At 45.2% G+C, this 27,297-nt stretch overlaps 1 protein-coding gene across 1 annotated transcript; it reads right to left on the bottom strand.

Moving 5' to 3' along the window:
• Window positions 1-828: 828 nt before the first annotated feature.
• On the bottom strand, window positions 829-25,701 carry LOC121437918 (cathepsin S-like). Its single transcript, XM_041638044.1, has 8 exons — window positions 25,560-25,701; window positions 23,872-23,998; window positions 15,305-15,427; window positions 12,678-12,830; window positions 8,003-8,233; window positions 6,298-6,463; window positions 4,821-4,923; window positions 829-1,241 (listed from the first exon to the last, which is right to left on the bottom strand). The coding sequence occupies exons 1-8, from the start codon at window positions 25,583-25,585 to the stop codon at window positions 1,142-1,144; spliced, it is 1,029 nt and encodes a 342-aa protein (XP_041493978.1). The 5' UTR covers window positions 25,586-25,701; the 3' UTR covers window positions 829-1,141.
• Window positions 25,702-27,297: the final 1,596 nt, after the last annotated feature.

The raw sequence follows: 27,297 nt of genomic DNA, 5'->3' as shown, positions 1-27,297 counted from the left end.
ACCTGAATCCCCCCAAACCCATCCTCATGAAAGAGGTCCCACGCTCTCTGCATTCTCAGCCAGTAGAACCGTCTTTATGCTTGTTGCAAATCCCCCCTCCCTAGGCTCATGCCTGGGGGCATAGCTCACTGGTAGAGAAATTACTTGGCATGTGAGAGATCCTGTTTGATCACCAATACCACAGAAATAAGTAACTAATTCCTCACAGGTGTTCAAAAACAGCTTGACTTTAAAAAAGAGAATTATTTAATGAGTGTTTTGCCTGTATATATTTATGCGCATCTTGTATGTGAGGTGCTTACTGAGACCAGAACAGGGCAATGGACCACCCGCCCCCCACCTCCAGGACTGGATTATGGATAACTGAGAGCTACCATGAGGATTCTGGGCAATGAACCCAGGTCCCCTAAGAGAGGAGCAAGTACTCTCAACCTCTGAGCCATCTTCCAAAAATACAAAAACCCAGTTTTACTTTTAATCATTTATATGCTTCAATTTTAAAAGATTTATTAAGTAATCTTATGAATCAAAATACAATGTAGTCTTCTGGACATTTTATAATGTAACATCATTTTGTTGGTATTTTTTTCTTTTCAAGACAGGGTTTCTCTGTGTAGCCCTGGAACTCACTCTGTAGATCAGGCTGGCCTTAAACTCTGCCTCCCAAGTGCTTGGATTAAACACATGGGCGAATACACCCAGCATTTTTTTTGTTTTTATATTTTCTTCATCACATTGGCTACAGCTCATCACTAACATAGCCATGTTCATGATAGGGTATAAAAGTCACTAAAGAACAACGTGAAAAAAGGGCATGTGACAAAAATAGAGATTTAAAATGACTGATTTATTAAGCACTTTAGGGTTATTATGTTATAAATGGTTATAAGAAAACATAAAAACGACAGAGTAAGATATAGAAAGAACAAACATGAATATCCCGGGGACTCTGACAGAGTTCCGGCTACAATAAGGTCTTAACTTGTTTGCAAACTTCTCAGAGAGAGATAAAGTTACAAAGTGAATAGACTATAACCTAGTTAGTACATTAAATACACAGTTGTTTCTTCTGGCAGAGCGGGTAAAATTAAGTTAAAAGAATATATTTCATCTTCATGATGTTAGAAAAAGGAGACAGTGTTTAGATTTCTGGATAAGAGCAGTCGCTAGCAATCCCACAATGGTTTTTCTTATTTCTTGCCATTCGGATATATCCTTGATCACCAAAATTAAGACCCCAACTACAAAAAGAAAAAGAACATACAATTATAAATTAATATAATGAAACCATATTATTGTTATTTTTATCTTCTTGCTTCTTCCAAAAGACATATATTTTTAATTAATTAACTAATTAATTTTATTTTATGAGCATTGGTGTTTTGTCTGCATGTATGTCTTTTTTGTTGAATCCCCTGGAATTGAAGTTACAGCAGTTGTGAGCTGCCATGTGGGTGCTGGGAATTGAACCCGGGTCCTCTGGAAGAGCAGTCCGTGCTCTTAACCATTGATCCTCTTCTCCACTATACATTTGTATATTTTTAATGCAGGCTCTGATTATGTAGCCCTGGCTGGCCTGGAACTTCTATGTGGAGACTGAGTCACAGACATCTACCTACCTCTATTCAGAGTGCTGGGATTAAAGGCCTGTTTTTAGGGTTTTTTGTTTGTTTGTTTTGTTTTGTTTTTGACAAGGTCTCACTATGTGACCCAGTCTGACCTTAAACTCACAGCAATTTTCAGTCCTGACTTTCCAGGTCTGGGATTCCAGGTATGGGCCACTACATACACTAGTTCCATATTGCTGAGCAGACACATCTAACGATAATAATACAAGATCCATTCCTGCCTTCTAAGCTTGCCTTCTGTAAGGGATGAGTATGGAATTTATAACTCCCCAGCTCTAAATATCTTTGCACAATAGGGTCATAGGTAATGACCCTCTTTTAGACAAGAGTCTTATGTATCCCAGGCTGGCCTTAAACTTACTATGTTCTGAGACTTGATCCCTGTGATCCCACCTCCTGAGTACTAGGACTGTAGGCGTCATGTGTCACAATGTGTGTCTTAAGGGTAATGACTTTGCAGCAAACACGTTTCTCTAGAGAAATCTTCTAAGAAGGATTTTTGAGCTACTACCATGAAAGTATCATATAACAATGAATTCTAAAGTAAATGATAAATAATTCAGCTGTAAATGACCCAGAAATGGATGAGATGCTTTCTGATGTAAAGACATCCCAAAACCAGAGCATCCTACGTTGTGAGGGATGTGTTGCCTGGCACCAGATAGAGGCTTCCAGGCTTGCTGAAAACTGGTGTCTGCCTGGGCACACAGCGCCACACGGTTCTAAACTCGACGCAACGTCGTGGAGACGGAAGCAGGAGGATCAGGAGTTCTCGGCCGTGGAGACGGAAGCAGGAGGATCAGGAGTTCTCCGTCCTCTTTGGCTACATAATGAACTTGAGGCCAGTCTGGGCTGTGTGTGAGCCTGTCTCAAAACAAACAAACAAACAAACAAAACCAGGAGGAGGAGGGGCTTTCATGGAGGGATGGGGGAATTTGGAACATGACTTAGGAGGGTCCTTTAGAAACTCAGTAAGCTACGAGAGAAAAGATTGTTCCTATCACTGAAGAAACAAGCCAAAAAGGGTGTGTGTTAAAAAATGACAAATACAAAAGAAGTTCAAGGAGCAAAAAAAGTTAAGATGGTTCCACAATCAGCTGATTATTGAGGTGAGCGGGTGAATCAGTTCAGTTTCTCAGCTGCTTTCGCAATGGACCATACGAACACTACCATCTGTTAACCCGTCACAATGAGAAATGTGTCCTTATCTGGAAATAGGGGCATTGGAGCCATCATTAGTTAGATTAACATGAAGTCATTAGGCCAGTTTAATCCAGCAGGACTAAAGGCAACACAGTGAAGTGAAGCCATGTGAGAACTGAGAAAGCTGGGGAAGTACACAACCTTTTCCTCCTTTCCATCTTGTGTGTGTGTGTGTGTGTGTGTGTGTGTGTGTGTGTGAGAGAGAGAGAGAGAGAGAGAGAGAGAGAGAGAGAGAGAGAAGAATCTTGTGCAGCTTAGGTTGGCCTTGAACTTGCTATGTACCAAAGGCTGGTCTTAAACTCCTGACCCTCCTGCCTCTACTGCCCAATTCCAGGATTGCAGGCATGTGCCACCATACTGCGGTATTTTTATTATTAATTAACTAGTTAATTAATTTTTGAGACAGGGTTTCTCTGTATAACAGCGCTGGTTGTCCTGGAACTTGCTCTGTAAACCAGGCTGGCCTCGAACTCACAAAGATCTGCCTGTTTTTGTCTCCCAAGTGCTGGGATTAAAGGTGTGCGCCACCACCATGCAGCAGTTATTTTATTTTTCAACTGAAACATATTTGATTAGAAATTATCATGCCAGGTGGTAGTGGCACAATCTTTAATCCCAGGATTTGGGGCTTGGGGCAGAGGAACATGGATCTCTGAGTTGGAGGCCAATCTGGTCTCCATACAGAGTTTTGACAGGTGTAAGAGGTGTGGCCCTGCTGGGGGACTTGTGTCACTGAGGACGTGTTTTAAGAGCATAAAGACATGCACCATTTTGAGTTTGCTCTCATGGGTTCCCGCACATAGTGCAAGATTTGAGTTCTCGGCTGTTCCTGCTGCCATGCATGCTGTCTGCAGCCATGCATGCTGTCTGCTGTCTGCTGCCACACTTCCCTGCTGTGATGGCGGGGGACTTTTCTCCCTCTGGAACCATAGACCCAAATAAACCCTTCCCTGCTCATGCGTTTGATCACAGCGACAGAGTAGTAGCTGCTAGAGTGAGTGAGGGACTTGCCAGGAAGCCTGGAGACCTGAGCTCGTCCCCAGAATCCAGGCATCCACTCACGCACACCCGCACACACCGTGCACTTTCACATGCGCAGCGAGAAGAGACAACAAAACACGCGTGAAGGGGAGAGAAGAGCACCCATTCCAGCCTAGAGCGGGGCCAGGCGAGAGCTGAACCAGAGACAGAACGAGAGGGGCAGAATCCAAGACAATTTGAGGCAAATTTGGTTTGACTTGTCACTTGATTGGCCCTGGAGAGGTCTGGGATAACTCTACGTCACTTTTGGGTAACAGTGTTCTGTGATATGATTTACTGATATGGGAAATTCTGGAGGGAACAGCATGGTGGAAAGAGAACTGAGTTCTTTGGCCTCGCTGAGTCTGGAGAAGTAAATGCCAGCGAGTGACTATGACTCACCCGAAGGTGGCGTTCTGGGCCGGTGTCACACAGGGTGGGGGGAGTTGAAGGTTTACAGGGTGCAGGAAAATCATGAGTGGGACGGTGTAGACAAAGACAGAAGCAGTAATCTGGACCCCTGGGGCAGCCGAGGAGACCAGTGCCAGGTAGTTAGGAGTTTGAGTGCAGTTTCAGAGATTGGTCCAGTCATCGTGGGGGGGGGGGGGCATGGGCAACAACATGGTGCTGGAACAGTGGCCAAGAGCTACTTCCTGATCTGCAAGCAGAGATGGGGTGAGGAGCTGGGCCTGGCCTGGCTTTTTGAAAGCTTAAAGTCTACCCCCAGTGACACATTTCCTCCAAAAAGCCACACCTCTTAATCATTTTTATCCTTCTCAAATAGTGCCACTCCATGAAACCAAACCATTCTTATTAAAAACCACTTCAGTGGGGGCAGTGAGTAATTCCTATACATGGTCCTCCTTGTTGCTATGGTGCCCAGCATCCGATCAGCAAGAGCAGTTTTGCTGACGCACCCCCTCCCCCAGTCCTGACAATGGAGCTGACGGTGACGTGCAAACGCATTACCTGTTTTTCACAAGCCAGTAGTCTTTGCCATCAAGGGTCCCGTAGCCAATCACTAGTACGCCATGATTTACGTTGCCAGTACAGGAGGGGTCATCATAGACACCTGAGCATAAAACAGACGGAGAAGAGACAAGTGCTACGGGCCAGCAAAACATACATGGACATCCGACTGCTTTTTATTAGGGTCTTGAAGATATGACAAAGTGACTTGGATGTCATAATTGTTTGATATCAGTACTATTAGTTTTCCTGACAAGTTTGAGATCGATCCAGAAAATTTATTTATATTCATTCAGCACGTTTTTCGAATTCTCCCAATTTATGTACAATCAACTGTATGTCTTCGTATAAGCTTGTAAATGGTTTTGTCCGCTTTGAGCCTTTTCTAAATTAAATGCTCCTTAGTGCATGTTGTAGCTTTCTACCGTGTATAATGCGGAGTTCTGCCTTTAGTGGATGCTCAGGGTCCGTGTCATCAAGCTTAGTATGATGGCATATAGTTTTTAGTGTCAACCTTAGAGAAGTGTTATGTGCCCTCCTTTAAGTTTTCATAGTGTTGGCTGGCGAGATGGCTCAGAGGTTAAGAGAGCTGACTGCTCTTCCAGAGGTCCTGAGTTCAATTCCCAGCATCCACATGGTGGTACATAACCATCTATGATGAGCTCCAAAGCCCTTTTCTGTTGTGCAGGCAAAATGCAGATAGAACACTGTATCTTAAAAAAAAAAATCCATAGTGCTTAAGATCCCAGGCCAGAGTCTCACGTAGGCCCTCTAACGTAAGTCAAAGATGACCTTGAACTTCTGATCTTCTTGCCTCCACTTCCCAGGAGCTGAGATGACAGGCTTGCAGCACCAGGCCCAGGATATATGTGTGCTGGGAATTGAACCCAGGGTTTCATGTATGGTGAGAGAACATTTTAATATCCTACATTCTTTTCTTAACCGTCAAATGGTATTCCACGTCGTATCTGTGCCATCTTTTCTTTATCCATTCATCAGTTTGATTACAGACACACCCACCACACCTAGTGGCAACTCATTTTTGTGTACGGATTATACGACCTGTAACATGGTTTTTCATTTGCATGGGTTTTAATCCTAGCGCCACCAGTTTCAGGCTGAGTGATTCAGTCGAGCTAACCCCTTTTCTTTAATTTTGGTTTTAGATTTTTTTTATTATTATTTTATGTGTATGAGTGTTTTGCCTGGATGTGCACTGCATGTCTGACTGGTGCCTGAGGAGGTGGGATCTAGGAACTGAATCTGGATCCTTAGTGCTCCTAACCACCGAGCCAACTCTGCACCCCCAAGGCAGACAGGCAGTGTTCCTGTGTAAATTAGGGTCACCGTGCAGATGAAATGAGATGAGATCTATGAAGAACTGAGTGGAGTGGTACTAATAAGCTTTGAGCAGTGGGATTCACCAGTTAGAACGAGGTATGGGATGCTCAGTCGAGGCCAGAGCCTCCATGTTTACCGCTTTTGTAGAAGAAGAAGGACGAATGGCTGGCATCGATGCCCACAGACACAGGTCCTTTAGTAGCCACCGCTTCCTTCAGCGCTTCCTCATCGCCGTAGGGGAGCTCAGTGTACCTTGAACATGTGGCAGCTCGATTTTTTGCGTCATAGTGACACTTTTCATCCTAAAAATAAAAGCAGAAAGTCTACTCCAGTTTCCTGGACTTCAGATATAATTCCCCTCTCACTGTAGCCTGTTCAGCCGGCTAGGATCCTCTTCCCGCTCTTCCCGCTCTTCCTGCTCTCTCCCTCTCCACCCCCTCTTTGTTGTTTTGTTCTGGGTTTTCCCATTTGTTTGTTAAAACACTGTCTCAAACTGGGCGTGGTAGCGTGGGTTTATAAACCAAGTTCTGGGCCAACCGGAGCCATTTGAGATAGCATAAAACAAACACAGACAGCACTCAGGAGGCAGAGGCAGGTGGATCTCTGTGAGTTAAAGGCCAGTCTGGTCTACAGAGTGAGTTTTAGGCCAGTGAGAGTTACATAGTGAGATTGTGTCTCAAAAGCAGAAAAATAAACAAAAAATCAAGAGGTTACAAATATGTTTGTTGAATTTATGACTGTGCTCCCCCCTAAAATCATAACAGAAAAGAGAGGCTGAAAGAAATAAACCAAAATAATATTTTGAGACCAGGTTTCTCTGTGTAGCCCTAGCAGTCTAAGAACTCCCACTGTAGACCAGGCTGGCCATTGTAGACCAGGCTGGCCACTGTAGACCAGGCTGGCCTTGAACTAGAGATCTAATGTGCATTGGTGTTTTGCCATGGGTGTCAGATCCCCTGGAGCTGTAGTTAGAGACACTTGTGAGCTCCAGGTGGTTGCTGGGAATTGAACGCAAGTCCTCTGGAAGAGCAGCCGGCGCTCCTAACGGCTGAGCCACCTCTCTAGCCCCTAAAATGTGATTTGATTGCATTTATTTCTATGAGTGTGGAGGTCAGAGGATGACTTAGAGGACTTGGTTCTCTCCTACCACGTTGGACCAGAGATCAAACTCAGGTTGTCAGCCTTGCTTACAGGTGCCTTTACCAGAGGCACTTACAGGCCATCTTACCAGCCTAGAGGAATCATTTTTCTTCTCCATTTTTTTGTTATATTACTCAACAGAATTTGTACGAAAACAAAACAAAAATCTTGTGGCAAAGAGGCTAACACTGAGCCTTTTAGGCGGGAGGATGAGCTTGCTGATGGCCTGAGAATACCGTTAACCATTGAAGGTTGCAGGACTGAAAAGCTGAATATCAGATAACACACAGAAGGCTTTAAAAAATATTTTCTTTAAGCCTGTATTTAAATATGAATGTTACTCGCTTGTTTGAAAATATTTTCTGCTTTGGGCTTGGCGGCAAAACCCTATAATCTAGCATTTGGGAAGTATAGGGATAGGCATAGGAATAGGTATAGGAATATACATATGCAGAAAAAACAGAAATTCAGAGCCTGCTCAGTTACAAAGTGAGTTGGAGGACAGCCTGGACTGCACCATGAGACCCGTAACAAACAACGACCCAAACTCCCACCGGTAGATTAGGAAGGTCACCGCGTCCCAAAGAGTACTCTTGATATCAAAGAGCTGCTGATGGGTTCTCAGAGGGGTCAAGCAGTTGCGTTGGTGGTGCCCGAGTGGCAGTGGGGGGAACGGAGTCACATGAGACAAGTAGACGCACCGTGGCTTTGTAGGGATAGGAAGTGTCGGATTCAATGCCGCCGTTATCGATGATGTACTGAAAGGCCTCGGTCATGAAGCCACCCCCGCAGCCTTTATTTCCGTATTTTTCTGTGGTTGAGCAATCCACCAGGTTCTGTGCACTGAGAGACACTAGCTTCCCCGTTTTCAGCTTCAGCTGCGCTTCGAGGGCCCCCACGGCACTGAAAGCCCAACAGGCCCCACAAGAACCCTGAAATAGAGAAGTTGGTCTCAGAATCAGTAAGAATAGCTTCCATAGCTTCCATGGCGCAAAGACGGCTCTAGCCCTGCCAAGAAGAGCTCGCTTCCGAACTGATGCCTTTTTCTCTCTCAGACAAAAGGAAGGAAGACGGCGAGAGCTTGCATCACACCAGATGAAAGTACGCACCAAGCATGTGCAAAGTCCCAACTATCTCCCCCTCTAAGGAAAACAGAGGCCACAGGTCTTAGGGTCTCAAACCCAGGACAAGTGGCTGAGGTGCCTATTTAACGTACCAAAGCAGATCTAGATGGCCACCAGCTTCTCCCAGCATCCCTCAGTCCCTACCTAACACAGGGTGTGGCTGGTAAACCCCATCCCCCCTACCCTAAACTTCTCCAGCCCAGGGGCTAGGCTGCCCTTCCCCCGTTGTCTTTTCTTAGATAATCCAGACGTTTTTGTCTCGCCCTTACTCTCCTGGCTCTCTCCTCTCCCCCTCACACGGCCGAGCTCAGGGTCATGTTCTCTCTGGACTCTTCTAGACGTCCCTGCCCCTGGTTATGCTCTACTTCACATCTACAAAAACCTTCTCCTCCACCAAACCTAGGAGCAGCCATCTCCTTCCCTTTTTGATTTTTTTCCCCATTCAACAGGACTTGAGAGGAGACAGAATAATTCGGGCCAGCTGAGCTGAACAGGAGGGACAGAGGCACTTTTGTTGGGGGATTTCCGATCACACTGCGAACCCCAAGTTTGCATTTGTGTTAATTAAATAAACTTAACCTTGAGAGGCTGCATTAACTACTAGTTGACAGAAAGCAATCATAGCGCACCAGAAGGCATCTGGAAGAGACAGAGAGACACAGGAAGTAGTAGGGAGGGATTTGGAGTGGTGCAGCCTTTTCTGGTTTGTGGAGACACCAACAAGGAGAGGTTAGTTAGTTGCAACTCAGCCTCTCTGAGCTAGCAGGTTTTCACCTCAGCCTTTGAATCACGAATCTTATTTATAAATAGAACAATAGATATTTTGTTAAAGCTACCTTTAGAGACAGTGACAGAAAGGTGCCTGCAGGGTTGTCACCGGGCTGCAGCCTGAGCAGCCAGGACGCTGCTCGGAAAGCAGGCCAGTACCTGCGGAGTTGTCATTGCTGGCTGAAATAGCAGTAACTCAGCCACTGTGCCAACGTTAAAACAACACACTTGTATTCTGTGCACCTCATGCTGTAGAAAGGAGCCATTAGTGCACATTGTAAACAGTGTGGCCAGGACACAGAGTGAATGACTTGCGAGTCAGAGTCAGTGCACTGCAGGTGAGGACTGCAAAGCTCAGTGACCTGGGAAGCAGGCAAACGAGATGCCCAGAGAGGTGAGAAGGAGATGTGCTCAGGAGGTCATGGGGAGGGATCACTAACACCAAGAGTCTCACAGACAGGGCAGACCCTGCCCAGAGGCCAAGGCTCAACTCTGGAAAGATTGACTGCCTTCTTTATTTCACTCCCTATAAAGCCTGCTGCCCAGAGATGAGATGTAAGGCAGATTTCCAGAACATTCATCTGCTGCCTTCTCAGGCCACCAACTGTCAGAATAAAATGTAGCATAAGATTCAATTCCTGGGGCTGGAGAGATGGCTTAGTGATTAAGAGTACTTGCTACTCTTGCAGAGGACCAGGCTGTGGTGCCCAGTATCCACATGGTGACCCACAACCTTCTGGAACTCCAGTCCAGGAGATTTGATGCCTTCTTTCAACCTCTGCAGGCACTGCATGCAAGTGGTACAAGCGCGCACGCGCGCACACACGCACACACAAGGCAAACATGTGTACATATAAAATAAATTTTAAAATTTGATCTTCACAGATCTCAAAAGAATGGTACTCAACTTCATATGGAAAATCAAAAAACCCAGGATTGCCAAAACAATCCTGTACAATAAAAGAACTTCTGGAGGCATCACAATCCCTGACTTCAAACTCTACTACAGAGCTACAGTACTGAAAACAGCCTGGTATTGGCATAAAAACAGGCAGGAGGACTAATGGAACCAAATAGAAGACCCAGATATCAATTCACACATGTTCGAACACCTGATCTTTGACAAAGAAGCAAAAAACATCAAATGGAAAAAAGAAAGCATATTTAACAAATGGTGCTGGCATAACTGAGTATCAACATGTAGAAGAATGAAATAGATCCATATCTATCACCATGCCCAAAACTCAAGTCCAAATGGATCAAAGACATCAACAAAAAGCCAGCCACACTGTCGGGCAGTGGTGGCGCACGCCTTTAATCCCAGCATTTGGGAGGCAGAAGCAGGCAGATCTTTGTGAGTTCGAGGCCAGACTGGTCTACAAGAGATAGTTCCAGGACAGGCTCCAAAGCTACAGAGAAACCCTGTCTCAAAAAAACAAGAGCAACAACAACAACAACAACAAAAAAAAAAACACAAAACAAAACAAAACAAGCCAGTCACACTGAACCTCATAAAAGAGAAAGTGGGAAGTACACTTGAACCCATTGGCACAGGAAACCACTTCCTAAATATAACCCCAGCAGCACAGACACTAGGAGAAACAATTAATAAATGGGACCTCCTCGAGAAGCTTCTGGAAAGCAAAGGACATGGTCAACAAGACAAAACGACAGACTACAGAATGGGAAAAGTTCTTCACTAACCCCACATCAGACAGAGGTCTCATCTCCAAAATATACAAAGAACTCAAGATATTGGACACCAAAAGATCACATAATCCAATAAAAAAATGGAGTGCGGACCTAAACAGAGAACTCTCAACAGAGGAATCTAAAATGGCTGAAAGACACTTAAGGAAATGTTCAACATCCTTAGTCATCAGAGAAATGCAAATCAAAACAACTCTGAGATTCCATCTTACATACTTGTAAGAATGGCCAAGATCAAAAACACTGATAACAACTTATGCTGGAGAGGTTTTGGGGAAAAGGAACACTTCTACACTGCTGGTGGGAATGCAAGCTGGCACAACCCCTTTGGATGTCAGTGTGGCAATTTCTCAGAAAACTAGGAAACAACCTTACCTTCCTCAAGACGCAGCAATACCACTTCTGGGTATATATTCAAATAATGCTCACAAGGACATGTGCTCAACTATGTTCATAGCAGCTTTGTTTGTCATAGCCAGAACCTGGAAACAACCTAAATGCCTCTTGACTGAAGAATGGATAAGAAAAATGTCGTACATTTACACAATGGAGTACTACACAGCAGAAAAATATAGCGACAGCTTGAATTTTGCAGGAAAATGGATGGAGCTAGAAAACATCATTTTGAGTGAGGTCACCCAGACACAGAAAGACAATTATCACATGTACTCACTCATAGGTGGTTTTTAAACACAAAGCAAAGAAAGCCAGTTTACAAACCACAATCCCAGAGAACTTAGACTACAATGAGGATCCTAAGAGCGACATAGATCTAATCTACATGGGAAGTAGAAAAAGATAAGATTTCCTGAGTAAATTGGGAGCACGGGGACCTTGGGGAAGGGTTGAAGGGGAGGGGAGAGGCAGGGAGGGGAGCAGAGAAAAATGTAGAGCTCAATGAAAATCAATTACAAAAAAATTTTAAAATTTGAAAAAGATTCAGTTCCTATTTCTGCTCATTGACATCTGTGATGTCAGGCACCCACAAATTTCTGTCACAAAATGATGATTCATGTGAAAGAGCTTTAACACTAGGGTGACTGTTTTCAAACATTATTATCATAGAATCTAAAAAATATTTATTTCCTTATATGTATGTGTGCATGGATGTGCAGATGCCCTCAGAGGCTAGAAGAGGGTGTTGGATCTCCCGAGGCTGACGTTACAGGCAGTTTGTGGGTTGCTTGTTGTAGGTGCTGGGAACCAAACTTTGGTCCTCTGGAAGAGCAGTAAGTGCTCTCCACTGCTGGACCAACTCTCGAGCTTCTATGCTTAGATGTTTTTTTTGATCACTTGGGCAGTGGTGATGGTTCATGCCTTTAATCCAGTACTCAGGAGGCAGAGGAAGACAGACCTCTGAGTTTGAGGCCAGCCTGATCTACAGAGTGAGTTCCAGGACAGCCGGGACGATACAGAAAAATCCTGCCTCAAAAAAAAAATTTTTTTTTCATCAAAAGATATTTTGTAGGCTGAGCATACAAATTACATATTTGATGAGGGGCTAAGATCCAAAATATGGCGTAAACTTAGTTTTGTTATGCTGTGAATTTGAGGCCAGCCTGGGCTATGTAGACAAGCCAAAATAAAGAAATATGTAAAAAGAAATAAACAACAGCAAAACAAACAACAGCAAAACCCTTAGAATTTAGTTGGGAAGATGGGAATAATAAAAACAGGCAGAAAGCAGCCAGGAGACAGTGAGGATCACCTCTCTCCTGCAGTTAAATGCAGGAGGGGAACACTGGGGCCAGGATCAGGGGCTGGTGCCGCTCACCTGGTATTTCACTTCCGTGACACACCCCTTCTCTCGCCAGTCCATAGAATCAGGCAAGTTCTGTTTAGCGTTCAACTTGTAGGTGCCGTTTCTCCGCGGCTGGCTGAGAGGAACTCTCAGAGAGGTCCTCATGCACGAGATCTCTTCCTTGGTCTGCAAAGCAAGTAAATCACTCGTTTCACCTAGAGAAGTTTTCCTCCCTCCTTCCTCCCGCCCTCCTTCTCTGTGCATGCCTTTGCAGGGACTGGGACACAAGCACCATGGCTCACATGGGGAAGTCAGGGGACATCTTGTAGGAATGGGTTGGCTCCTCTACTGTCTGGGTCCCCGGGGTTGACCTTAGGCTGTCAGGCTTTGACAGCAAGTGCCTTTCCCTGGTGATGCTTGCCTATCTGTTTTATTTGATCCTAGGGATAGTAAACGTGAATACATTTTAAACTAAGAAAAATGAGTGGTTGTGGCCCTGGCGTAGATATAGCTTGATTATGAAACAAACTGTCTGTGGGACCTAACAGTGAGGTGAACTGTCTGTCTGTGGAGTGGACTGTGAGGAGAACTGTCTGTTTGTGGAGTTGACTGTGGGGTGAACTGTCTGTCTGTGGAGCTGACTGTGAGAACTTTCTGTGGAGCTGACTGTGGGGTGAACTGTCTGTGGAGCTGACAGAATCTTACAAAGCAGTGTAAAAAAGCAAGTCAGGCTGCTTTTCCTCAGAACTACAAAGGATATTGCTACATATAATTGGGCAGTGGTGGCACATGCATGCATGCACACCTTTAATCTCTGTGAGTTCAAGGGCAGCCTGGTTTACAGAGCAAGTTCCATGACAGGCTCCAAAGCTACAGAGAAACCTTGTCTCAAAAACAAACAAACAAACAAACAACAATAACAAAACGAAGGATAGTGCTACATCTAAGTAGAAATTGGTTTCCAAGAATGTCTTCTTCCCTACTAAGATTTTTTTCCTTGTTGATTTTATTTTCTGCTCCAGCACTCCGTGTGTGTGTGTGTGTGTGTGTGTGTGTGTGTGTGTGTGTAGGCCAGGAGCTGACTTTCAGTGTTCTATTACCTTCCACCTTATTATTTGAGACAGGGTTTCTCATTAATCTTGAACTCTTTCACCTACACCAGCTGCCTGCCGGCCTCCAGGATAGCCTTGTCTCTGCACCCTGCACAGCAGCCTGCAGGATAGCCTTGTCTCTGCACCCTGCACAGCAGCCTGCAGGATAGCCTTGTCTCTGCACCCTGCATAGCAGCTCCAGGATAGCCTTGTCTCTGCACCCTGCACAGCAGCCTGCAGGATAGCCTTGTCTCTGCACCCTGCACAGCAGCCTGCAGGATAGCCTTGTCTCTGCACCCTGCACAGCAGCCTGCAGGATAGCCTTGTCTCTGCACCCTGCATAGCAGCTCCAGGATAGCCTTGTCTCTGCACCCTGCACAGCAGCCTGCAGGATAGCCTTGTCTCTGTACGCTGCACAGAGGCCAGCAGGATTGCCTTGTCTCTGCACCCTGCACAGCAGCCTGCAGGATAGCCTTGTCTCTGTACGCTGCACAGAGGCCAGCAGGATAGCCTTGTCTCTGCACCCTGCACAGCAGCCTGCAGTATAGCCTTGTCTCTGCACCCTGCATAGCAGCTGCAGGATAGCCTTGTCTCTGCACCCTGCACAGCAAGCCCTCACCCTCTGATTCATTTTCTTATGTAGGGCTTTAGACTTTATTTTTAAGTATTGTGATTCTTAACTTTGATTGTATTATACCTTTTTGTTGGTGGCAGTGTTTTTGGTTTTCATTTTGTTTTGTTTTGTTTTTATTGTTGCTCTTTGTTTGTTTTGTTTTTCAAGACAGGGTTTCTCTGCCTAGCCCTGGATATCCTGGAACTCACTCTGTAGACCAGCTGGCCTCAGTATTTCCTGTAAAGAAGGGATTTGGTAGATGTGGTGTGTAGTTCTAACCCCAGCATTATGAAGGTAGGGGGAGAAAAAGGATCCAGGTCATTCTCAGTTATTCTGTCCAGCCTCGGCTGCCTGAGGCTGTTAGACTGAGCAGGAGGGGAGGAAGCTGTTTTTATTTTATGCGTGGGCTTGCTCACACCTCAGCACACGTGGTGATCGAAGGGTAACCTGAGGAGATCGGTTCTCTTCTGGCATCACGTGAGACCAAGGGAGCAGATTCCGGCTGTCATGTTTGGAATCATCTCACACACTCCCCATCTTCTTTCTCTTTTACTTTTCTTTCTCATTTTTTTAAAAAAAGATTTATTCATTTTTTTTGTATATGGATGTTTTGTCTGCATGTATGTCTTCACAAGACTGTGGAACCTTGGGCATGACAAGAACACATGCATCTAGGACTGCCCAGGAGAGGAACAGCTGGAGAAGCACCATAAACGGGTTGCCCATGCACGCTTAGGTATTGCCGGGGCACGAGTGATGGTGCGTGATCTCTGCACACCAGAAGAGGGCAATGGATCTCGTGGACTACATCATCATGGGTGGTGGTGACCTCTGGAAGGACAGCCAGTGCTGCCCTGGTTTATCCTTGTCCTCCCAGTGTGCCTTCAGATCACTGTGGTGACACAGAAGCCAGACCTGCCCAGCTGTGAAGTAGGGACTGTTTGTGGTCTACCTACCATGTCTCCCATATGGTTCATGCTCACGTCATAAGAATGCATTCCCATGGAATATTCCAGATTGTGACGCATCACGAACTTCAGGTTCTTTTCCCAGATGAGACGTCGTGCGTCTTCTTCATTCTGAAACAGAAGGAAAGTGCATGCCAGTGGAATTTATATTATTAATTTTAATACTCTCTGTGTGTGTGTGTCTCTCTCTCTCTGCGTGTGCGTGTGCGCACGTGTGTATGTGTGTGTGTGTGAGCCTGTGGGTTCAGGTATCCACAGAGACCAGAAGAGGGCATCAGATTCTGTGGAGCTGAAACTTCAGGTGGCGAGGGCTGGGAACTGAACCGGAGTCCTCTGCAAGATCATCAAGAGCTCTTTACTGCTGAGTCGTCTCTCCAGGGTCCTAAGTAGTATTCTACTAAATGCGGATATATCTAGACGCATGTAAACAAATGAATTTCCCGAAACAACTGCTAAAATCACGTTTTAATTTAAATTCTTGCTCTTAATTTTTAGATGTTTATTAATATATAATTTATGATATATGTAACGAATTTTCTTCTCTTTTTCCTTCCTTGCTTATTGTGAATTTGCTTCTTAACACTCCAAACGTTAGAAGCTTGTTTGATGTGAGTCCCTAATAGGTAACAAGCTCTAATCTGTCTAGATTTTTCTTTTCTTTTTATTTTTCTTTCTTCCTTTTTATTCTTTTTCTTTTCCTTTTTTTTTTTTTTTTTAAAGACATGGTCTTATTATGTTGCGTTGGCTGTCCCAGTAATTCACACTGTAGCTCAGGCTGAACCCGAACTCACAGCAATCCTCCTGCCTTGGCCTCCTGCATGCCCCCAACACCTGGCTTTGTAGATATTTATAAAATTCTTTCTTGGGACTGGGGAGGTGACTCGGAGGATAAGAGCATTGGTTGGTCTTCCAGAGGTACAGGGTTCAGTTCCCAGAACCCACATGGCAGCTCACAACTGTCCTTAAGCCCAGTTCCAATGATTCTGACTCCTCCTCCTCACCTCTACAGATACCAGGCACACACGTGGTGGTGCACAAACATACGTGCAAACAAAACACTTAGACATGTTGAGTAAGTAAATCTTAAAAGATTCGTTCTCACTCCTGCAAAGCAGGTCAGCTGATTATAAATTTCTGTTTTTCCAGCTATTTTAAGCTGTTACTTCATTTTCTCCTGGTATCCATTGTCCTAGTTAAGGTCACTAAGGTGATGAAACACCACGCCCAAAGCAACTAGGGGAGGAAGGGGTTTGTTTGGCTTACACAGCAGTGTTCTTCACTGAAGGAAGTCAGGGCAGGAACTCGGACAGCACGGAAACCTGGGTTGGAGGCAGGAGCTAATTCAAAAGCCAAGAGGGGAGCTGCTTACTGCCTTGCTCCTCCTGGCTTGCTCAGCCTGCTTTCTTATAGAACCCAGGACTCCAGCCCAGGGATGGCACCACCCACAAAGGGCTGGGCCCTCCACCCCCAATCATTAGTTAAGAAAATGCCTTGCACACCAGTTTGTCTGAAGCCTAGGTTTATGGAGGCGTGTTTTTCACCAGAGGCGCCCTCTTCTCCAGTGACTGTAGCATGTGTCAAGGCGACGTAAACTAACCAGCACACCATTGCTGGGAAGCACGAGTTTGACCATTGTACCTCTAATTATAATTTTTTTTTTTTTTGAGAGAGGATCTTCTGTAGTTCGGGGCCTTGAACCTATATAACCCTTCTGCTTCACCACGTGCTGGTGACAGGCTGCCCACCACAGCCCCTGCTACCGCTGGTGATGATGATTCTTATTCTTCTGGCCTCAAGCTTGCCACCACCCTCCTACGCCTACCTCCTGGGTGCTGGAGTTGTCTGCACGCTTCACCACACCTGGCTCCTGTACCACTGTTAACTGGGCTTTTGTGATTTTTTTTTTCTTAAAAATCTTGCACTTCCAGCCAGGTGATAGTGGCGCATGTCTTTAATCCCAGAACTTGGGAGGCAGAGGCAGGTGGATCTCTGTGAGTTCGAGGCCAGCCTGGTTTATGAGAACAAGTTCCAGGACAGGCTCCAAAGCTAAAGAGAAGCCCTGTCTCGAAAAAACAAAAAAACAAAACAAATCTTGCAGTTTCTTATGTGTGTCTGAGTGTGGGTTTTCACATTTTCCTCCTTAAGCTTGGTTTGAAGACTCAGGAATATTTTTATAACTGAAAATTCTCAGCTGCATCTTTTCATGTATCATGTATCCAGCACTCTGTCTGGCTCTCAGGTGCAGTCTGGAGACTCAGACTCTCTTGTCTCCTGCTGCTGTCTGGATAGACTCCACCCCATTTTACTTCTGTATGCTGCTTTCTGTGTGAATGTCTTAACTATTTGCAAGGTTATGGGTTTGGAGATGGAGAGGTGGAGAGTGGTAAGAACGCCTACTGTTCTTGCAGAGGACCTGGGTTTGGCTCTCAGGACCCACATGGTAGCCCACAACTGTCTGTAACTCTAGTTCCTAGGACCCAGTGTCTCTTCTGACGTTCACAGACATGCACATAGTATACTACATCCCGGCGCGCGCGCACGCGCGCGCGCGCACACACACACACACACACACACACACACACACACACGGACTCATGGTCTCTCAACTGAACCCAGAGCTTGCCAGTATAGCTAGTCTGGACAGGGAGCTGGCCTGGGAATCCCTCCTCTCTGCCTTCAGGGTCCTGCAGTTACAGGCAGGCTGAGGTGTTGTAGATGGGATTGTTTAACAGTGGTGTGTGTGGCCGGGCGCTGGTGGTGCACGCCTTTAATCCCAGCACTCGGGAGGCAGAGGCAGGCGGATCTCTGTGAGTTCGAGACCAGCCTGGTCTACAGAGCTAGTTCCAGGACAGGCTCCAAAGCCACAGAGAAACCCTGTCTCGAAAAAACAAAAAACAAAAAAACAAACAAAAAACAAAAAACAGTGGTGTGTGTGTGGGGGGGTTGTAGATGGGATTGTTTAACAGTGGTGTGTGTGGGTGTTGATGGGATTGTTTAACAGTGGTGTGGGGGGATTACAGGTGTGTGCTACTGTGGCCAGCTAAAAAGAGTATTTTTAATCCATAGCTTGTTGGATCCATAAATACAGAACATGCAGATCTGGCGAGTCAGCTTGATGCTAAACACTGTCAAGCTGTGGTGGAAGAAATTCAGAGTAGCCGGGCGGTGGTGGCGCACTCCTTTAATCCCAGCACTCAGAAGCAGGGAGATCTCTGTGAGTTCGAGGTCAGCCTGGTCTACAAGAGTTAGATCCAGGACAGGCTCCAAAGCCACAGAGAAACCCTGTCTCAAAAAACCAAAATCACCAAAACAAACAAACAAACAAACAAACACAACCCCCCCCCCCCCCTCAAGAAATTCAGAGTAGTACACGGGATTGGAAGAATTAGATTCCTGCAATGCCCAAACTATCCAACAGTTTAGAGACTCCATATAATCCCTGCCAAAATTCCACTAGCATTCTTCACAAACACACAAAACAGTCCTGAAAGTTTACTGGAGCCACTGACCTCAAACTTCCAAGTCTCGAGCGACAGAACCAAAGTGGGGACATCACAGGACCTGACCTCAAAGACACCACAGTCCACAGTGACGGAAGCGCGCAGGCCGAGAGCGTGAACGACGGAGCACCCAGAAGCAAGCAGGTGCGTTTATCGTCAGTTAGTTTTTGATAAAAATACTCAAAATACAGACTGGGAGAGGATGACCTGATTGCTCTAATGGTGTGGGAATCGTGATTCACGCGCAGAAGTTTGAAACTGGGTCCCGCCCTGATGTGCGAGGATCATCCACAATTGATCAAAGGATTAAAAACAGGATGGTGGGATGGCTCAGTGGGCAAAGGCGCCTGAAGCCAAGAATGACAACCCAGAACCAGGTGGTGGAAAGCGAGAACGCCCCCAGGCTGCTTTCTGAGTGTCTCATAGGAGCCATAGTGCATGTGTATAAATCAACAAAAACGTAAAACTGACAAATTCAACAGAATGCCCAGCAAAATCCCAGAAAAATTCTTCACAGACCTCGAAAGAATGGTACTCAACTTCATATGGAAAAGCAAAAAATCCCAGGATAGCCAAAACAATCCTGGGCAATAAAAGAACTCCTGGAGGCAATCACAATCTCTGACTTCAAACTCTACTACAGAGCTACAGTACTGAAAACAGACTGGTAATGGCATAAAAACAGGAGGACCAATGGAACTGAATAGAAGACCCAGATATTAATCCACACACCTTCGAACACCTGACTTTTGACAAAGAAGCAAAAAATATAAAATGGAAAAAAGAAAGCACATTTAACAAATGGTGATGGCATAACTGGATGTCAACATGTAGAAGAATGAAAATAGATCCATATCTATAGCCATGCACAAAATTCAAGTCCAAATGGATCAAAGACCTCAACATAAAGCCAGCCACACTGAACCTATAAAAGAGAAAGTGGGAAGTACACCTGAACGCATTGGCACAGGGAACCACTTCCTAAACATAACCCCATCAACACAGACACTGAGAGAAACAATTAATAAATGGGACCTCCTGAAACTGAGATGCTTCTGTAAAGCAAAGGACACTGTCAACAAGACAAAACGACAGCCTACAGAATGGGAAAAGATCTTCATAACCCCACAACAGACAGAGGTCTCATCTCCAAAATATACAAAGAACTCAAGAAATTGGTCATCAAAAGGACAAATAATCCAATAAAAAAAATGGAGTACAGACCTAAACAGAGAACTCTCAACAGAGGAATCTAAAATGGCTGAAAGACACTTAAGGAAATGTTCAACATCCTTAGTCATCAGAAAATGCAAATCAAAACAACTCTGAGATTCCATCTTACACCTGTAAGAATGGCCAAGATCAAAAACACTGATAACAACTTATGCTGGAAAGGTTGTGGGAAAAAGGGAACACTTTTGCATTGCTGGTGGGAATGCAAGCTGGTACAACCCCTTTGGATGTCAGTGTGGCAATTTCTCAGAAAATTAGGAAACAACCTTCCTCAAGACTCAGTAATACTACTTTTGGGTATATATCCAAAGGATTCTCAATTGTGCCACAAGGACATGTGTTCAAATATGTTCATAGCAGCTTTGTTTGTCATAGCCAGAACCTGGAAACAACTTAAATGCCCCTCAATCGAAGAATGGATAAGGAAAATGTGGTACATTTACATAATGGAGTACTACACAGCAGAAAAAATGACAGCCTGAATTTTGCAGGCAAATGGATGGAGCTAGACAACATTATTTTGAGTGAGGTCACCCAGACACAGAAAGACAATTATCACATGTACTCACTCATAGGTGGTTTTTAAACATAAAGCAAAGAAAGCCAGTCTACAAATCACAATCCCAGAGAACTTAGACAACAATGAGGACCCTAAGAGAGACTTACAACATAGATATAATCTACATGGGAAGTAGAAAAAGACAAGATCTCCTGAGTAAATTTGGGACCTTGCGGGAGGGTTGAAGGAGGAAGGGAAGAGGCAGGGAGGGGAGCAGAGAAAAATGTAGAGCTCAATAAATATCAATAAAAAATGTATTTTAAAAAAAGAAGAAAAAATGTAAAACTGAGCCAAGTGTGATGGCACACGCCTTTAATCCCAGCACTTGAGGGCAGATGATCTCTGTGAGTTCAAGGCCAGTCTAGTCTAAACAGAGAGTTCCAATACAGCCAGGGCTGTGTAAATAGATCCTGTCTCAAACACACCAAGAACAACAACCAAACAAAAACTAAAACATTTTTTAAAGAAAACAAAAAAAACCAAACTGGGTTTGAGATGAGGCTCAGCAGTTCAGAGAATTTATTGCTCTTACAGGGGACCCCACTTAAGTTCCCAGCTGACACTGGGTACTGACAGCTGTTTATAGTCCAGCTGCAGGGTTGCAATGCCCTCTCCTGGCTGCTTCTGGTACTGATATGTACCTGTGCATACACACAGATATTGATACACAACATAAACACAAATAAAATATTTAAAAAATATATGAGAAGAAAACAACTTAAAACATAAAGGGTTGTCAAGCAGTGGTGGCGCACGCCTTTAATCCCAGCTCTCAGGAGGCAGAGGCAGGCGGATCTCTGTGAGTTCCAGGCTGGTCTGGTATTCAAAGTGAGTTCCAGGACAGCGAGGGCTGTTACACAGAGAAACCCTGTCTCAAAAAGAAAACAAAAAACAAAAAAACAAAAAACAAAAAAAACAAAAAAACAAACAAACAAAAAACGTGACACAGATATTTTAATCCACTAAAAATGGACATACCACACGTCCTAGCAACCCATCGCTAGATATATGTCTAAAAGAACAAACTCAAGACATTGGAGAGTTTTCTGCTCTTCTGTGTTTATCGCAGCACCGTTCACAATGACTGAGATACAGAGTCAGCTAGGAGTCAATCAGAGGCGGAGGGATACAGAAAATGTAACATATGTCAGGCTGAGGTGGCGCATGCCTTAATCCCAGCACTCAGGAGGCAGAGGTAGGTGGATCTCTGTGAGTTCGAGGCCAGCCTGGTTTACAAGAGCTAGTTCCAGGACAGGCTCCGAAGCTGCACACTACACTGAATAAGCCAGGCCCAGAAAGACACTTGACTTCAGGATCTTGCTGATATGTGAGGTTTCCACACATCTGAGTTACCCGGAGCTTAGCACACATAGAGCACCCGCCTTTCTTGCTTGAGTCCCTAGGTTCCATCCACAGCACCAATAAATAACTAGATTTAAAACAAAGTCAAACTCATAGAAGTAGAAAGTAGAGTGATGGGTAGCACATCTGGATGAAAGACAGAAGGATGATGGTCAAAGCATGGGTCTCAGGTGGGAGGAGTCGGCTGAGTGAGCGGCATGTGGGAATTAGAACTAACGTCAAATGATTGTATATCTCAATTTAATTTGCTAACTTGCAAAAAATTATGCAGTTACAGGGCCTACTTATTTGAAGTTATGGTTAGCGTTTTAAGAACGATCAATAAGTGTATTTTGAAATAAAGTCAAGGAACAGAGTGAGAAGTGAGACTCAGGAATCCCCATCTAGCTGGGCATGGTAGTGTGCACCTTCACACAGCTGGGGACGCAGAGGCAAATCTCTGTGAGCTCAAGGCCAAGCTCCAGGGCAGCTGGGGTTGTGTGTTAAGATTCCATCTAAAAAGGAAAAAAAAAAAATCTGCCTTGAAGCACTTTTGTGGGCCAGAGACCATAATAAGGAGTTTTAAAAATATTGCTTATGGAACTGGGGAGATGGATCAATGGGTAAGAACACTTGCTGCTCCTCCAGAGGCCACAAGTTTGGATCCAGCTCCCAAACCAGTCAGCTCACAAGCACCTATAACTCCAGCCCCTGGGGACCCAATGCCTCTGGCCTCCAGGTACCTACACTCCCATGCCTATACAGACACATTGACACATACCTAAAAATAAAATCAAATAAAAATTTTTAATTGGGGAGCTGGAGAGTTGACTCGGTGGCTAAGAACGCTTCTTCCTCTTGCAGAGAACCCAGGGTTAGTTCCCAGCACCTGCACGGCAGTTCACAGCTACACGTGACTTCAGTACTACGGTATCTGACACCTTCTTCTGGCCTCCAGGTGTGAATGTAGTACACACACGCATGCAGGCAAAACACTCATACACACAAAATAAAAATACTAATCAGGAAAATAAATTGGGCTGGAGGAATAGCTCAGAAGTTAAGAGTTCTGGCCTCTCTTACAGAGGATCCAGTTTGATTCCCAGCACCCACTTGGCATCTCAACTGCCTGTAAGTCCAGGTCCAGGGACCTGACACCTTCTCTGCCCTGTGAAGGTACCACACACATGGTGTACAGATGAATATGTAGCAAAACACTCATCCACATATGTTTTTTAAATGTTTATTTTTAACTCTGTGGTGAGTGTGTGTGTGTGTGTGTGTGCGTGCGCGCGTGCGTGGTGGTGTGAGCATGCCACAGTGTTCATGTGGAAGTCAGAGGTCTCCCCTTCTACCGTGTGAGACAGGGTCTCTTGTTTGAGCCTGCGTGTGCCAGGCTGATGGCTCACAAGCTGTTTCTGCACCTCACTAGGAGGACACACTACTGCACGCAGTTTTCCCTCAGCTCTGGGGGATATGAACTCAGTTCCTCATATGTGTGACAAGCACTTTACCCACTGAGCTGTCTTCACAGCCAAGAGTTTCTGTTCCTCAAACGTGCCGAGTGTGATTTCTCCTCAAAGTCCTGTCCTTGTCCCCGGGGTCTGCCACCCATTCTGGCTGTTGCCCTGTTTCTGCCAGCCCTCTGCTGAAATGTCACCTTATCTGTGGGGCCCTCCCTCACCCTCCTACAGCACTCTCGCCACCCACCACGCTGTGTCTGCTCACTGACTAGTGTGTCCTGTCTCGCAGCTGCGGCAGGAGCTCCAAGCCACGCGAATGTGCTTTGTTTCTATGCAAAGCAGCAACTGGCTAGAAATAAGTACGCAGCACTTCAGAAAACCCCGCTCGCCCAGACGTCGCCTGGGATGGGGAAAGAGCACCATGCAAAAGCGTCCTGCTTGAGAAGCAGCCCCATCTACCTTCTCCTTGTATTGTTTGCCATGGAATTTCTTCCAGAGATCCCAGTGATGGTCCAGGTCTGGGTCTCTCTGCAGTTGCTCCGTTGCCAGGGAACATACGAGGGGCACACAGAGCAGCCATCTCATTCTGCTTAAGGGAAGGGGGCAGAGGAAACACAGCAGTCAGTGGCATGATTTTCATCACATAGGTCCCTTTTATTCGTTTGTTTTATTTATAAAGACAGGTCGCTCTATAGCTCAGGCTGACCTGGAACTCGACCATGCAGCCCAGGCTAGCCTTGAATTTGTAGAAATCTGCCTGACTCTGACTCCCAAGTGCTGGGATTGGAGGTACAAGTATGGACCACCTCCATGGATGTGGCAATGTAGTCTCAAAACAGAAAGTAATTGTGAGACATCTACCAAAGGAACATATTCCTGCAATATAAGGAACTTCTGAGAATGTACAGGCGGAAGAAGGAATTATGTCTAAAATGCTATTCTGAATACTTTTAATATTACATTAATACTTTTAATGTTTCAGGAAGGGACCTGCCGCTGGGCAACGGTGCACGCTTTTAATCCCAGAACTCAGGAGGCAGAGAGAGTTCAAAGCCAGCTTGGTACAGAAAGAGTTCCAGGACAGCCAAGGCTACACAGAGGAACTCTGTATCAAAAAAAAAAAAAAAAAAAAAAAAAAACAACAAAAACAAAACAAAGAACCCTTCCTTCTGAGGACATTCCTCTGTCTTAAACATTTAAATATTTAAATCACTATACCCTAGTGTGAGCATATACTGAACCGCCCCTTAGTACCTCATTAATATTTAATTTCAAAAATAAGCCAGGTGCAGCGACAGGCGCCTGTACTCCCAGTTTCTGAAGAAGCTGAGGCAGGAGGATTGCTTGAACAAGGTGTTCAAGGCCTGTTGGCCAACATAGATAGATCACATCTCCAAAATCAACACCTAGCGGTCTGCCACAGAGCGCTTGCCCAGTGACTGTGTGAGACCCGTGCTCGCCTAGAGATGGTGTGAGACTCACCCTGACCCCAAACACCAAAACAGCCCAACAGATACGCTTTCCGTGGAAAAGAAAGTTCCAGACACCTTGCGAGACAGCTAAGAGACAATTCAGCTTTTAGATCGAGTAGCCTTAGGTTATTTTCCTTTTCCACTTTTCTTCCCAATAAATCAAGTATCTATCTCAAAGTGGGTACCCCCAAAAAATCTGTCTCAAAGTGGGTACCCCAAAACAGCATTTTCTCATCAGGTGTGGACGCCTACACTTGTGTACACTCTGGAGGCAGAGGCGAGGCAGGGGTAATATTACGCAGTTGCCGCCAGCAGTCAAATCTAAGAGGTGAGATCCTGTCTCTAAACGACAGCATGCCCAACACCCCCCCCCCCCTGCTTCTATATTTGACAGAAATCCAGTAGTCGCCTGGAACTGGATCTTTTCCATTCAAAAGAGCTGGGATTTTAACCATGCGAGCCTTTGGATCACGCTCACAGAAACCCAGGTTCCAGGGACCTCTCCAAACAGACCCTTCCGAATCAGAAAAACAAGAGGCCGGTGGGGACTTTTGTTTTCAGCTTACTTCCTGAAAGCAAAGATTTAAAAACCTGGCAGCCTGGCTGATGAAAAGATAGAGAACGTTTAAGACCAAATATGTAAGCAATCGAAATGAAAAAGCAGACGGTACATACAAGGCAGCATGAGCAAGAGTCCCCATGGTCCCCGGAAGTGTGGTCCTCACTCCAAAGACGTCCCAGGCAGCAGCAGGCTGGGTGAGCCGACTTTAAGAAGAAATGGAGCTCGTCACATGAAGCATCCACGATGAGGAAGTGAACTTTCATTTCGGTTTCGTGTGAAGCCCGCAGCACAGAGCGAGCAGCTGCCTCCCGCGCCTTCCCTCTCTCACCGTAGAGCCACGTGAGTGCAGGGAGCTGGCATAGAATGACCTCAGTGGGGAGTGGAACGAGGTTATCCTCCAACCCCTCATCATTTTGATGATCCGTTTAATTCACAATGTCTGTTCTGAAACGGGAAAGTTTAGTTTTAAAGACATTTGGATTGGGTTCCTCAAATCTCAGTGCCTTTCTTGGCAGTCTGCAGGGTTGTTTTCACTGCGCTCTGGCGAGTAATTCCAAGTGATCCTGCCTTCTTTGTCTTCCACTGGTCTTATAATTTTGCTTATACTAATGTTTTTTCTATTTGAAAATTTAAAATGTTAAAATAGAAAATTTTATTCAGGCCTGGCATAGTGGTCTATGTTCATAATTCCAGAATTGAAGGCAGGAAGAAGATGAGTTCAAGGCCAACTCAAGCCACGAGAGACTGTTTCAAAACAAACAGGCCTGGAGACAGGGCTCAGTGGTTAAGAGCACTTGCTGATTTGGCATAGGCCCCAGGTTCGGTTCCCAGCACCCACGTGGTGACTCACAACCATCTGTAACTTCGGTTCCAGGGGATCCCATGCCTTCTTCTGGTCTGCTCACACACCAGGTATGCCCCGACACACAGACATACATTCTGGCACTAACACATAACCCAAAACTTAAAAAGTAAATCTAAAAACAAATAAACTGTTTATGTGAAGGCTCACAGGAGGCTCAGCGGCAGGATCGTCACGGATTGACTGAGCCTGGGCCTGTAGCGCATTTGGGGACGACCTATCTCAAACAATGACTTTAATTTATGCAGAGATGGTGCAATATGCCTATAATCCCAGCAGTTTTGGAGGCAGAGGCAAGGAGATCAGGAGTTCAAGGCTTGCCTTACTGCATTGCCAGTCCCAGGCCCGCCTGAGTTAAATGAAACCTTGCCCTCGAAATATAAGACAAGAAAGTAGTAAGATGATGCGCCCCTTTGAACTACTAGTTTGTTTCAACAATGGTCAGTAACTAACCAAGCTCTGTGTGTGTGTGTGTGTGTGTGTGTGTGTGTGTGTGTGTGTGTGAGTGAATCTGTATCCTCGTGTGCATGTGGAGGTCAGAGGATAATTTGAAGATCCTCTCCTATACCCATGTGTGTTCTAGAGACTGAGTTTAGGACGGCGGCAGGTGCCTTTGCCTGCTCAGCCATCTTGAGAACTATCGTGTATATATTTTTGAAAGAGATACATTAAAGAAATACAAACAGAAACCATGAGGACATCTAAACTGACCATCATATTTAAATATGAATATATATTTTTTCTTTTTTAAAGATTTTTTTTACTGGCCAGGCGGTGGTGGCGCACGCCTTTAATCTCAGCACTGGGGGGGTGGGGGGGGGGGAGAGGCAGGCGTAACTCTGTGAGTTCGATGCCAGTCTGGTCTACAAGAGCTAGCTAGTTCCAGGACAGGCTCCAGAGCTACAGAGAAACCCTGTCTCGAAAAACCAAAAAAAAAAAAAAAAGATTTATTTTACTTTAATTGTGTATATGTGGGTGTCTCTGTGAGT

The sequence above is a fragment of the Microtus oregoni genome, unplaced genomic scaffold, assembly GCF_018167655.1.
Source record: "Microtus oregoni isolate MIOR12 unplaced genomic scaffold, Mior012 000054F_ref0000373, whole genome shotgun sequence".
Taxonomy (NCBI): domain Eukaryota; kingdom Metazoa; phylum Chordata; class Mammalia; order Rodentia; family Cricetidae; genus Microtus; species Microtus oregoni.
Note: the sequence above shows the minus strand (reverse complement) of the source record. Positions and strands in the feature narration are given on the sequence as shown.

Coding starts and splice junctions, on each gene's coding strand:
- LOC121437918 (XM_041638044.1), bottom strand. CDS start 25,585: ATGGGGACTCTTGCTCATGCTGCCTT. Junction 15,428..23,871: donor GCAAACAATACAAGGAGAAG/GTAGATGGGGCT, acceptor CTTCTGTTTCAG/AATGAAGAAGACGCACGACG. Junction 12,831..15,304: donor TGAACCATATGGGAGACATG/GTAGGTAGACCA, acceptor CTTGCTTTGCAG/ACCAAGGAAGAGATCTCGTG.